Genomic DNA, 13,109 nt, shown 5'->3' on the forward strand with positions numbered 1-13,109 from the left:
ACTAAGGCAACTTAACACACTGGATTTAAACTGCACATCACCAGCTTAAAGCAGGAGTTTAGAGGAAAAGAGAAGACAAAGCATCCATGTCTGCCAGAGCATCCCAACCTCAGGAGCAGCTGGGCACCTCTAGGGAGCAGGGAATGGGGCACAGGGAGCAGGCACCCACAGCCACCATGTAGAACACTTACCAGATGTCCAGGACATGTCTTCACTTCCCCAGGAGACACAGGGAAGGCATTAACCTCATCTACCTTGCAATCCAGGGCATTGTGGGCTCTCCCCAGGTCTGCCCTGAGCAGCCCCACCTGCTCTGTTTCGTTGTGCCTAAACATGTGCCCAGGCTTTGTCTGGGAATGTTCACCAAAGGCCAACACTTCACTGCTGCTGAAGAATTTATTGTGGCCTGTAGCATCCCTGCTGTGCCCGGCAGGTCCCTGTGTGGGGCTGATAAATCCTGTTTGGTGTCTCCTCCTTCTCCTGGGAAAAGATCCACAGAGGAACTGCAAGGATTTGTCATGGATCAGCTCATAACCAGGCTCATCCTCAGCACTGCACTTGCTGCTCCTTGGACAGAGGAAGCCATAGACACCTTCCTCATCTTCAGCCGATAAGGAAGAGCACGGGGTCAGGGGCTCATCCTGCCGGCCTGGGGACACTGGTGGCTTTGCTTGGTGCCCAGAGCTCCTCGGCTCCATCGTCCGTGGGTGGAACCCTCCCCACCACTGGCAGAGCTGGCAATGCAAAACCAAAACTCATTAGAAGAACCACGCAGGAGGCTACATTTATTTTGCTTTTCCTCATTTTCCTTTCCATTCCATTCGATTAGAAAGGGGTGTTATGGCCCTCACTACAGTAGCCTCCATGCTCTCCTCACCAGAGCAGGCAGACCCACCATTACAACTCGACCTGCTGGGTTTGTACTCTACATTTCTCTCTTAAAATACCAAATTCCCCCTACTCTTTCAGAGGAGGGTGTGCTTCCCATCATGCCCTTTTCTCTTCTGCTGGCAATGCAGCACTGGGGGAAGAGAGGGGGTTTGGAGGGGGCTCGTTGGGGTGGATTTCAGGCTGTCTGAGGTGTGTTTCAGGCTCCTGGAAAGAGCTGCACAGGCAGGGGAAGTTTGGCTGAGGCAGAGAATCACTCCATCTCCTCCCACCTGTGCATAGCTGGGAAGAACAGAGTTCCCAGGTGGGAGGACCCTGCCTGCCCACGTGCCCACTGTCCCCAAGGCTCTGACAATGCTCCCTTGCTTCCTTCAACAGCATGAGCAGCAGCTGCTCACACACAGAGGGCTCAGAGCACAGACATGACAAGGTATCAGGGAAGCTGTGGCACTCCAGAAAACTTGCCCTCTTCCCCTCCCTGAAACGTGGGCTGAGGGGACAAGGTTCAGAGAGTGTAACTGGGGCAGAAACACCAAACTCGTCCTTCCTGCATCAGGAAGTGTACTTATTATTGGTGTTTATTCCAACTAGGACTCAGAATGAATAAAGCAAACCTTCACTCTTGTCTCCCAGAGACCCTGAGCCCCCCAACACAGGCATTGCCCCACACAAGGTGACAGCAGAGCAATGCAGTGACCCTTGTGTCTGTCCCAGCAGCTGCCCCCATGCTGGGCTGTCACATCTGCCCTCGGTGACGCTCCCCTGACACTTCCAATGAGGAGCCCTCTGTGCTGGACACAGCCTGTCCCATCCCCCCCGGCACTGCCCTTGCATTCAGTACCTGCAGTGTGGAGATTCAGCAGCCTCCAGCCTGCCTTCCAGCTCGTGCAGCCATGTCACCTGCTTGCCCTGCCAAGAGAGCCAAAGGTCGGGAGTTCACAGTCCCAGCTGTCAACAGCAGCAATCTGTGGGTAACACTTCCTGATTTTACTGTGAAAATCTGTCCTTCCACTGGCACCTGCCCCATTTGTTTGCCCTAGGGTACAATTCAGCGTGCAGAATATTTGCCTTAAAACATTCACTTAGAGAAGATGCTAAATTCGAGCTTTTTCAAACAAAGTGTGACTACAAAGCCCAGAGCTACACTTGGGAACACCCCTTTTCAGCGGAACAGGGACATTTCCAGGACTGGTAAATTTTCTTAAAAAAAAAAAAAAAAAAAGCCAAAAAAATATGGCTTGTTGAATGAAAGTGTCTTCTTGCTCATCACTGAGCAGGCAGAAACCCCGCAGCAGGGCCAGGTGTGGCACCCCGAGCTGGTGGCAGGTGGTGGCAGCTGAGGCTGGCAGCTCCGAGCTCACAGCTCCCAGCTCACCTGCCGGGGCTGCCGGCCAGCCCGGTCCTGGCTGCGGCACCGAGCCCCGGGCTGTGCTCCCCGGAGCTCCCGGGAACCACGCGGAGAAAGCTGCCAGGGACAGCGCGGTCCTGCCGCCCTCTGGTGACCGCTGGCCCACGGTGGCTGTCCCCAGCCCCGCAGCCCATGCTCGGCACAGGGGCAGCGTGTCCCTGCTGCCACCAGCTCCGGGCCAAGGCTCCCTGGCCAGAGTGGTGTCATGGATGTCCTCATTGTCAGCGAGAGCATGGACAAACCCCTGGCCACTGCCTCAAGCCCTGCTGTGGCTCAGGGATGGGTTTAATTGCCATTGGTTCATTAGCCGGGCAGGGATGGACTTTAATACCCGTTGACCCCATCAGATCACCAGGTTTCTGCTCCCCCATTGCCCCCGTGGTCCCTCGCCAGCACCACTGAGGCAAACACAGGTCCCCTGGGTGGCTCCCGACACCTCCCAGCCCTGAAGCCACTGGAACCTCGATTTTGGGGTACAGCAGCACCACTGCTCCTCCCCTGAGCAGGGTGTGAGCACCAGCAGGATCCCAGCCCGGCCAGGGCCATGTCCTGGCTCAGCCTCAGTGGCTCCGGCACGAGTGGCACACGTGTCCTGCTCTCTGTGTGGGGACAGGGGACACGAGGGTAGGGACTGAGGAGCTTCCCCCTCCTGCCCCAGTCAGGCCAGGTGCCACAGAGAGCACAGAGCTTCCATCCATCCACACCTCGCGTTGCCCATGTGACTTTCAGCCTGTTTGAATTTTTCAAGTTAAAGCACATAAATTATTTTCCTTTTTATTGGTATTAAAATTGAAAATTAAACATATATAACAACTTCTGCTGATAAACAATATTAAAAAAATCCTAGTAGGAAAGAAAGCCTGATTTGTGCATTGGAAATCAGCCATTTCTGTGCAGAGCAGTTCAAACACTCCATTATAGGCAACACAGCTGCTTTTCCTTGTCACCCATCCCCAGCAGCTTTAAACAAGAAGGAAAAGCCCTTCTCCTTGGAAAGCACAACAGTTCTCACCACAGACATTTCCAGCACAAATTAAACCTCTGTTGGTGACAGGGATCAGTCCCCTGCAGGGCCCTTGGGAGGGATGTGCTGCACACCTGGCTGCACAGGATGAGGGACATTCAGGGAGCACTCACAGGTGACACCAGCTATTTAAAGTGCTGCATTAATCAATCAGCTGCATTAATTCCAGCATCTGCAAATATCAAACAAGCTTGAGGTGTTTTGTTTCCCTGAACCAAAATGGTTTGGTTGTGTTTAATGTGCCCATGTGGTTCTGTCATAGCAGGGGCCCTGCAGGAGCTCCAGGGTGGCTGAGGAACAAATCCCAGTTTGGGCTTTTTGACTTTCTGAAGAAATGTAAAAAAAATCAAAATATTACTGGATCAATTAACTGCTACTCCAATTATCCTTGAGATAGAAGAGCAGCTCAAGTCACAAGACCCAGAGAGAATCCAAGGATTTCTTTCAAAGTGTGGTTAAATTCTTGTAGGATAGAAAGATTTGGCTCAAGGAATCCCACCATAGCCATCAATAGCATTACCATCCATTTCCCTTGAATATTTCTTTTCAGCTTCAAATGCTGAACTAACATTTAATTGAACGAAAAACTGCACACTTTAAAAGAAAAAACACATTCCATACCAGCAATAATTTAATGGAAACTTAAAAATTCCCCTTTCCATGGTTCCCATGTCTGCCAACCACCACAGCTCCCCTCCAGCCCCTTGGTGACACAGGCAGGCCCTGCCACACACAGCAGCTCATTATCCACTAATGCAAAAATGCACTTTTAATCTGAAATTCAGCAATTTCCATCCCAGCTCCCACCCACTACCAGTGTTTACAGCACAGACTGCTCTTGCACATAGAAGTAGAAATTAGGCACATTCACACCTCAGCAGAGCCCACAGACCTCAGTTTCAGTTTGTCTGCACAAATGTAGGAAAAAGGACATTTTACAGCAGCTTTTTCACCCCAGATATTTCATGGATTGCTGAATGAGAACAACAGACAACAGGAATCATTTCTGTCGTTCCAAAGTAAATCCCAGCTCCCAGTGTCTGTGCCAAAATGCACCTGACTCTTCCATACCTGTACCCAGGAGAGGTACACAATGAACCAGCAGTGACTGGTGGAGCCCCCTCCCTTTTATTAAAGTATTAAGCAAAATTAAAACCCCACAGAACAGTGTCTGACATCTCCTGGGAAGTACAAGGGAACAAAATGCACATTTGCACACATTTCTTTGCTGTTCCCATGAACAACCAAAGGAACAGTCACAGAGAGGCAGGTGAGAGCAGAATTCACATCCTGCTTCAGAGCACCAACACCTCTAGTACCATTTATTTCCCTTCCTTCAAGCTGTTTTAACACTTTGGGGCCCAAGCCCTGGTAGGGTTTTACAGACCCAAAACCTCCACTTTGTGCACAGAACTTTTTGTTTTTATCATAGATACACATTCATGGTACTTCCCAAGGAATTTTCACTTCTCAAATGCAGGGTGAGAGCCCAGACTTTGTTACAGTCTCAGCATTTCTGCAGGACTCTGAGCTTTGTTCCCTCTGGTCACAGGTCTGCAGCTTGCAGTGAGCCCACAGTCCCCTCACAGAGGCAGTGCTGAAGGCACCAAGCTGGAACCTTCTTTCCTGCCACATGAAGGGATGGACACACACAACATTTGGATATGGGCAAAAGCAACTCCCTGCCACCAGCTCAAATTCCCTGCAAAACTGAGTTTTGACTGAACTCTCCTTTCCTGGGAAAGCCCCAGTCCCACAATGCCTGGGTGGACATCCCACCACTCTAGAAGGGAATGAAAAGGAGTCAGACACATCTCTTTCCTCTCCACACATCATTGCAGTGAAGTTCTATGGTTTGATAAGGCATTTTTATCTTCAGTGAGAATCCAAGCACGGGCAGGAAATCTGCCAAGTCGTGCAAAATCTTCATCTCCCAGCAGCTTGAAAATCCAGGATTTCCCACTTTCTCCTCAGATGGAACAATCCCTGTCCCAGTGGGCATTGTTTATTTAACACCAGTACAGAACAGGGCTAAATAAACCCCTCAGCAGCTGGACCTCAGCAGCTGGACCTCAGCATCTTTCACAAAGAGTGACACACAAATGAGCACTTTTTGCAGCCCTCTGGCTTTATCCCACAACCTGCCTTTTTACAGTATCCCTATATATAAATTAGAAGGAGATAAAGCCAAGGATTCACTGCAGTGTCCATGAGAAAGTCCAGTCAGTGTAGCAGCCCCTTGGGATGGTGCTCACTGCGGGGTGAAGGTCAGGATCATCCAGCTGATGACGAAGTAGAAGAGGAAGATGGGGTACACGACCAGGGCCTTGCGGTTGGGGGGCTGGCTGTCTGCCAGGAACGCCGTGGATGCTGCAGAGACACAAAACCTGTGAAGCACGAGCAGCACAACCCTCACAGCCCCCTCACAGCCAGGATCTGCACTGCACTTGTGCTGAAAATCAAACCACTGCTCAAAGCAATGGGCTGTAATCACCAAGTGCAACTTCTCTATTGTACAGAATGACAAGTCATAGAATCATGGAATCACAGCATGGTTTGGCTTGGAACGGATATCCAGTTCCACCCCCTGCCACACCTTCCAGGGGACATCTTCCACTAGCCCAGGCTACTCCAAGCCCCAACCAGCCTGGCCATAAATACTGATTAACACTGTACAATGAGAGCCAGACTTGCAGGTGTAATCATGCAAATGCATCTTTATAAAATCAGCATTTTCTAAGAGTATTTATAACATAATCATAGAATAAACCACCCAACAGTCTCACAGAGTTTAATACTAAATCACCATCCTGCTGCCCAAGGTGATTTGCATATGACCATGGATATCACCAGGAGTAGAAGCAGAGGCTGAACCTCTGCCAGCTCAAGGATTGGAAGAACTATTTCTAAAGCCCTTCAGCTTCAGATTGGAAGAACTATTTTCACAGCCCTTCAGCAGCCCAGGGCCACCTCAGACTAGATCACCCCTTGGTTCTGCCTCAGGAAATGCCCAGATCAAGCTGCCCAGGCTCAGGGAGGACTCACCCAGGGTGGACCAGGCGAACATGGCCCCCACCACGATGAGGCGGATGATGAAGCTGACGGTGCCCGCGCCCGCCAGCAGCACCAGCCTGCACACCAGCATGGCCACGGTCAGAGGCATCACACAGTACCCCAGCACACACAGGCTCTGGAAGAAGGAGCTGCACAGGGAGACAGCATCAGGGAGACAGCAGTGAGGCCAGGCAGGGCAGAGCTTGAAGTGAAGCTCTACAGAACAAACCCACACTCACATGGTGCCTCCCAGGAGCTTCGAGTTGAGCGTGATGACGACGGCCCCGAACCAGATGATGACAAAGACCTCGGCAAACTGGGGCCCTCCATCATCCTTGCTGTCTGCAGAGCCACCCTGCAGCATCCTGGAGTGGGGAACAGGGAGAAACAGCTGCACTGGAGAACACACAGATGGAGTTTTCCCAGACTGGAGCAGGCACACAGTTTTTCCTCCATTTTATATTTTCATCATATCCTCAGTTTTGCACAGGAAAAAAATGGTTGTGGCTCAACTGAACTGATTTCAGTCCATTTGTTTCCCTATTTTGAGGGCTGTGAAAGCACTCAGAAGGGAACCACGCCATGGACAACAGGCTTGATTCCCTTCTGAGATGGAAATTAAAGTACCAAAGTTTTGGTACCTCTCAAAGCAGCAGAGTGGTGTGTGATTGAACAAACCAGCCTCAGAGAAACCCTGGAATAACTACAGGATGCAGGACTACAGCTGATAAGGATAACTTGAGACACCTTCAGTAAAACCATTCCTAGGCCAGGGGACCAGGAAGAGTTCATCCCTAAATCCTAAATTTAGGGACAGGAGGTGCTAATGGGCTTGAAGTCTCACAAACACTTTTTATCAGAGAACCCAACCAAGCAGTGCTTGCACAAGACAGAGAGGGACCAGATGAAATTGATCTTAACATATTAATGAGTAATTTTTAACATCTCATTTCCCTCATGCACTGGGTTACAAAACCCCAAATTCCCCTGGAATACTCACAGAGCCAGGGAGACACACAGCACCAATGGGCCCCACAGATCCCCTGCAGGGAGAGGGAAAACACATCACAAAAGGCACAGAACCACCTCAGTTACACTCTCCTGGGAGTGACAGAGCCCCTTGCCCAACTCCCAAGGTGCCATATGCCACATCTCACTGCTTCACAATTCTCTTATCCAGCATCTTACCCCATGATCTATAACAAAATCCACTCAAGACCCAGCAGCTGCTGCAGCTGCCAGTTGCACCCACCCTGCCCCAGAGCCCTGGGGACACCCCAGGTGCCAGCTCTGCTGCTCAGGGTGCTCAGCCCCCCTGAACCCCCCTCCCCTGCACGTACAGTCCCTGAGGAGGGCACTGCTCTTCCGGGGATACATGACATGGACAAACTTCTTCCCAACAGCCTTCAGGTCCCTCATCTGAAACAAACACAAAACACTTTCATTTAGCCCCTCATAAAAATTACAGCTCTCAGCTAAAGCAAAGAGACACAAGTAAAGGAACATGGATGTCCATGTTCAAATCAGGAGAGGATCCAACCCAACAAGTTCTGTAGCATCCTCTGCAACAAACAATGACTGCTTTTCCTGCACTCCTTAGCAACCACAGCATCACATCCTTTTCTTTAACAACCACAACACTGTAGCTTTTAATAACACCAGAATATAACCAACAATTTGTTTGCTCCTCTAGGAAAAGAGAATAAATGAAAAACACTTTCAATAGTAGAGTTTCTCACAAGCTCCCACTGAGGTCTCTGCCCACACTGATTTCAGCATCACAGAGAAACTTTGGGCCACAATTCAGACACTTTTTGACCCACAGGAATTTGTTTTATGTGATGAGTTCTAAAACAATTCCTGCTGAAGTACAGAGCTGTGCAAAAACACAGATTTTGCACAACAGCTGCCAAAACCACCAGAAAACCTGAGTTTTCTGAGTACCCCAGCCACGGGCTCAGACTCACAATTGTGTCCTTGACTGGCTCATCCAGCGTGGAGTAATCCTCATCAGGAGAGTGAGATCCCACAGGGACAGTGATCTCCCCTTCCACTGGAATGTCCTGGGATATGGACACATCTGCCAGACCTGGGAACTGAATGGGCACAAACCTTTAGGAACAAACACAAACGTGATCTTCATGTGCACTTCAGATGGGCTGGGGATGGACAGAGCTGCTCAGAATTCAGAGATACAACAAAGATAGTTCTGCTATCCCTGCCCGATGTGTGCAGTGACAGAAGAGCTGAGCACGTGTGTGTGAGCCTGTCCCCTGCCACCCCCAGAGCCCACCCTCTGTGCTGTGCTCCGGCAGTAACTGAAATAAATAAATAAAAAGCCGTGTTTGAAGGGAGGTGATGCCTGAGGGCTGCACAGCCGCACCACCCCCGAGTACCCACATTTAAAATTAACATTAAACATTTAACATTAACACGGACACCCCCGGCCAGGGCACACACCGAGGCTGCTCAGGGACCCGTTTAACCGGGCTGAAGCCCTCCCCGCCCGCGGGCGAACAAAGCTCCGGGGTACCCGGAGGCGAAGGCAAACAGGGCACGGCCCGACCGGTTCGGCGGGAGGCGCTGGCCAGGCGGGCCACGGAGGGCACGGCGGAGACCGGCAGTCCCCGGCCCTGCACCGACCCTGTCCCCTTGCCTGTCTTCTTCCCCTGTCGCCTTCCTCGTCCCCATCCCCGCCCTCCGGACGAGCCGCCGCCCGCCCGGGCCTCCAGACCCCGCTGCGCCTTTGCTCGGCACCTGACCGGCTGCCCGGCCCTGCTCAGGGACAGAGGGGAGCCCGAACGCCCCCGGCCCGTCCTCAGTCCGGCCTCCCCGGTTCCCCTCCCGCGGCTCCCCCCGGCTCCCCCGGCCGCCCTCACCAGGGGCCCCCCGGCCCCGCTCCCCTCCGCCGCCGCCATCTTGGCCGCCCGGCCGACGTGGAGGCCACTTTGACGTCATCACCGCGCGCCGCCGCGTCACGCGCCGCCGCCGGGGCGTCCATGGCAACGCGTGCGGGCGGCACCGGCCCCGCCCCGCCGGCAGGGGGCGCGCTGGGAGCGGCCGGGGGGCGGCGGCAGCGCCCGGCCCGGAGCGCCCGAACCGAACCGAACCGTGCCGGGCCGGGCCAGGCTAGGAGGGTGGGCGGCCGCTCATCCCGGACTACACCTCCCGGCGGCAGCGGCGCGGCCGGAAGCTCGGCGGGCGGGCGGGGGTCGCTCGGGCGAGGCGCGGCAGCGGGAGCGGGCGGGGAGCGGAGGGCGGGGCCGGCGGGCGGGGCGGGCCCGCGGGATGCCGGCGGCGCGGGGCGCCCGGGGCGGCGGCAGCGGCGGCGCTCGGTAGGCGCAGCGCGGCGGAGCCGGGCCGAGGCGCGGCCATGGGGCACCCGCCGCTGGAGTTCAGCGACTGCTACCTGGACAGCCCCGACTTCCGAGAGCGCCTCAAGTGCTACGAGCAGGAGCTGGAGCGCACCAACAAGTTCATCAAGGAGGTGATCAAGGACGGCAACGCGCTCATCGCCGCCATCCGCGGTGAGCGGGACGGGCGGGGGTCGGGGCAGGGCTCGGGGTGTCCCGTTCCCTGGGCATTGCCCGCGGCTCCGGCTGGAGTTCCTTTGGGCCGTGCCCTGCAGCGCTCCGGGCAGGGCTGCCCTTCCCTTCCCACCCCCGGCGTGTCCCTGTCCCCGCAGTGCCACCTCCGGGGCCACCGCCGCCGTCCCCAGGCAGGGCCGGGCCGGGCCGGATCCCCCGTGCCGCTGGGCTGACCCCGGCCGAGCCTTGCCGTGGATGGGCTGGTTTAGGGCCGGTGATCCCCGCTCGGGGAAGCTGCTCCGTTATCCCGCATCCCCGGAGCGGGGGGAGCGGGGCGGGTCCGTCCCGGCCATCCCGACACCCTGCGGGACCCCCGTGAATGAGAGGGGCCCTGCTGGAAATCCTCCCATTGTTGTCGGCGTTCTGTCATCCTGCAAACCGCGGTGAGCATTTTTCCCAATGAATGCCGATCTCAGTGTTGACTTTGCGGGAGTCGCCTGTTCAGAAGTGCTGACAGATCAGCAGAGCACCTGGGCCAGGTTGTGTCACCTGAAACCGCCGAGTCCCACGTGTTTGACACTGTCCTGACTGCTTAGGTTTGTTTTCCTTCCCCACAGCTGGATCCACCTTCATACACACCTTCCCCGTGTCGTCTCCCTGGCCTCCATGATCTTAAATTTTCCAATCCAGATGATTCCATGATTCTCTGCTGTTGTCCATGCTGTTATCCAGGCCAGCAGAGCATCCATGGGGGCAGTGCAGGGACGCAGACAATCCACGCTGGTCACACGCGGTTTTCCTGCCAGCTGGTTGGTTTCAGTTGGTGTTAATAGGTTTAGCTGCTGCCCTTTTGTTCAGAATAATTCAGAGCTTCCTTGTTATCGAGGCTGTGGCTGGAATAGCCCGTGTTTGCCCATCTGGAAGCAGCAGAGACAAAAGCTGGTGTGACTGAAACTGCCCACGTCACGGGGCTGTGAGACCTAACGTGGGTACCAAAACTCAAATCTCTGCACAGTCCAGGGCAAAGAAAAACCCCCAGCAAAATGGAAATCAGAGGGATTAAAACAAACACGCTTGCTAATGGAAATGCTTTTCTTCATCACTTTGTTCAAAACCATTTCCCTTTTCAGTGTTTGTAGTGCACAGGGATGTGAGGGATTTCGCTGGGTCAGCAGAACCGGCCCAGGGAGACTGGCCAGGGAGGAAGGGCAGAAGCAGAAGAGAGCAGAGCACACCCAGACAGCACTGAGAACCCCCAGGGATGAGGATTTCTTGCCTGAAATGCTGTGGGGTGTTTTTGTAGCTGATCCAGCAAGCTGCCAGGGAGGTGCTATGGCCAGTCTTGCCTGGGCTTCCATCAGCTCCCTGTGTTTAGTTAACAGATAACTTTAAAAAATTGATATATCTCTGAATCCTACCCATGTGGAGCTGTGGGTATGTGGGGTACTCACTGGGCATGGCCTCACCACGGCCAGCTGGCAGATCCCAGTGTCCACTGGGACACAGCCACGGCTGACAGCCCCTCTGTGCCCCCTGACAGGGTGGGAACGAGGTGCCCTCAGCTGTTGGGATGCTAAAGTGGTGGTGCTGCCATCAGGAGAGTGAGATCCAATGTGGAGAGAGGGTGAAGTACCTGAAGGGGCCTGCAACAAAGGTGGGGAGGGACTTTGGACAAGGGATGGAGTGACAGGACAGCAGGGAATGGCTTCACACTGAAAGAGAGCAGAGTTAGTGGGATAATGGGGAGAAATTCTTCCCTGTGAGCCCTGGCAGAGGTTGCCCAGAGAAGCTGTGGCTGCCCCATCCCTGGAAGTGTTCAAGACCAGGTTACCTGAATGAGGGGGGCTCTTTAGGGGGCTTTAAATTCATTTGATCTTTCATGGATTAAGGGAAACTGGTTCCATTCCCTCCACCTAACTGTGTCACCAGCTGGAGCAAATAAAATTCCAGGGGTGAAGTTCTTCCAGGGGCCTGCAGCCCGCCATGTCCTGGGGAGGGTCATCCTGCAGCCACAGCCCCACCAGTGCTGCCTTTGAGTGTGGTACTGACACCCCCCAGCAGCTGAGTTGTCACAAATACACAGGACACCACAAGGGGACAAAGTATTCAGTATTGCCAAGTGGGGAATTAAATTACTAAAGCAGAGGATAATATTGTTCATTTGTAGCATTCTTGGGTGTGAAAGCCAATAATAGAAAATAATGCTTTTAGTCAGAAATGGAAATTATTTTTGCTGTAAAGTTGGCTGCATCCCTTGTTTTCTGTGCCAGCAGTGTGGCGAGTCAGTGGCAGTGCCAAGTGACAATGCTGGTCCCACACGTTGTACTGGCAGTGCTGAGACCACTGTGGCCTGCCCCTGGTCAGGCAGGGAGAGGTTCTGGGAGGTGTCTGTCCCATCCCCTTGTGCTGGCCAGGATCAGGACCTGCTGTGGGCCCTGGGGATTCGGCTCCAGCAGCAGCTTGTCCCTGCCCAGAGCTCCCCATGGCCATGGTGGGACATAGGAGCTTGCTCAGGGCACGTGCTCCAGGGCACTGGCTTGTCAGAAGTTGTGGCTCCATGGCATCACCGTGGCTGTAAGAATGGCTGCTTTACTGCAGTTTATTTCTGTGCTTTAATCTCTCCTGCTCACTGTGCTCAGCTGTGTGTATGATAATGCAAAACCACCTATTTCCCCTGGTCTTTGATCTTCTCTCCCAATTAAATATCAAATGGAGCTGGAGAAATGTCAGATGGAGGCTTTTCTCATCAGTACCTGTGAGTGCTGTGATGGTGAAAATTGTCCTTTGAAGCTTGAAGAGCTGTGAGCTCTCATGCAAATGTTGTGTTTGTGGTTTTGCACTTGATTTCTGTCCAGCCTGGAGCTCTGCAGAGTGCCTGGGACTGTGCTGGCACTTCCCAGCCTCCCCAGGTAGTCTGAGCACTTCATCCTGAAGGATGGAGTGACAAAGAATGTGTAGGGACTGTGTGAGCTTTTCTCCAGAAATGGGGTTCCTTGGACACCCAGGAAAGGTCCCTCCATCATCATAATCATAATCATCATCATCATCATCATCATCATCACCCCTGCAGATCTTCAGTGCTGTATGTGGGAACTGGCCTGTCCCCTCAGGGAACTCTGGTGTCCCCCAGCATGGCAGACCTGTTCTGGACAGGTTTCTGTGCTCTTGTTGGATGTGGTGCCTGGGGGTTTGATGCTGTGGTATGTGG

General features: G+C 53.7%; 2 protein-coding genes across 2 annotated transcripts in view; one reads left to right on the top strand and one right to left on the bottom strand.

The window, feature by feature from the left end:
* Positions 1-5,427: 5,427 nt before the first annotated feature.
* YIPF6 (Yip1 domain family member 6) lies at positions 5,428-9,316 on the bottom strand. The gene is made up of 7 exons (XM_059483048.1): positions 9,254-9,316; positions 8,342-8,470; positions 7,715-7,793; positions 7,375-7,417; positions 6,614-6,739; positions 6,366-6,523; positions 5,428-5,690 (listed from the first exon to the last, which is right to left on the bottom strand). Exons 1-7 carry the CDS (start codon positions 9,290-9,292, stop codon positions 5,572-5,574), a joined length of 693 nt encoding a protein of 230 aa, XP_059339031.1. The 5' UTR covers positions 9,293-9,316; the 3' UTR covers positions 5,428-5,571.
* A 431-nt stretch (positions 9,317-9,747) lies between these two features.
* The window catches only part of OPHN1 (oligophrenin 1), a 51,955-nt gene continuing 48,593 nt past the window's right edge, over positions 9,748-13,109 (top strand). The window contains exon 1 of the mRNA XM_059482793.1: positions 9,748-9,901. Coding sequence (XP_059338776.1) covers positions 9,748-9,901 — 154 coding nt within the window. The remainder of the gene's footprint in view (positions 9,902-13,109) is intronic.

Source organism: Ammospiza nelsoni, chromosome 15 (genome assembly GCF_027579445.1).
Source record: "Ammospiza nelsoni isolate bAmmNel1 chromosome 15, bAmmNel1.pri, whole genome shotgun sequence".
Lineage (NCBI taxonomy): Eukaryota > Metazoa > Chordata > Aves > Passeriformes > Passerellidae > Ammospiza > Ammospiza nelsoni.

Bases quoted from the DNA above. Each gene is read 5' to 3' on its own strand.
- YIPF6 (XM_059483048.1), bottom strand. From the start codon at position 9,292: ATGGCGGCGGCGGAGGGGAGCGGGGCCGGGGGGCCCCTG. The intron at 6,740-7,374 runs GTGAGTATTCCA...TCCCCACTCCAG, and splicing joins CTGTGTGTCTCCCTGGCTCT to GATGCTGCAGGGTGGCTCTG. The intron at 5,691-6,365 runs GTGAGTCCTCCC...GTGTCTCTGCAG, and splicing joins GTTCGCCTGGTCCACCCTGG to CATCCACGGCGTTCCTGGCA.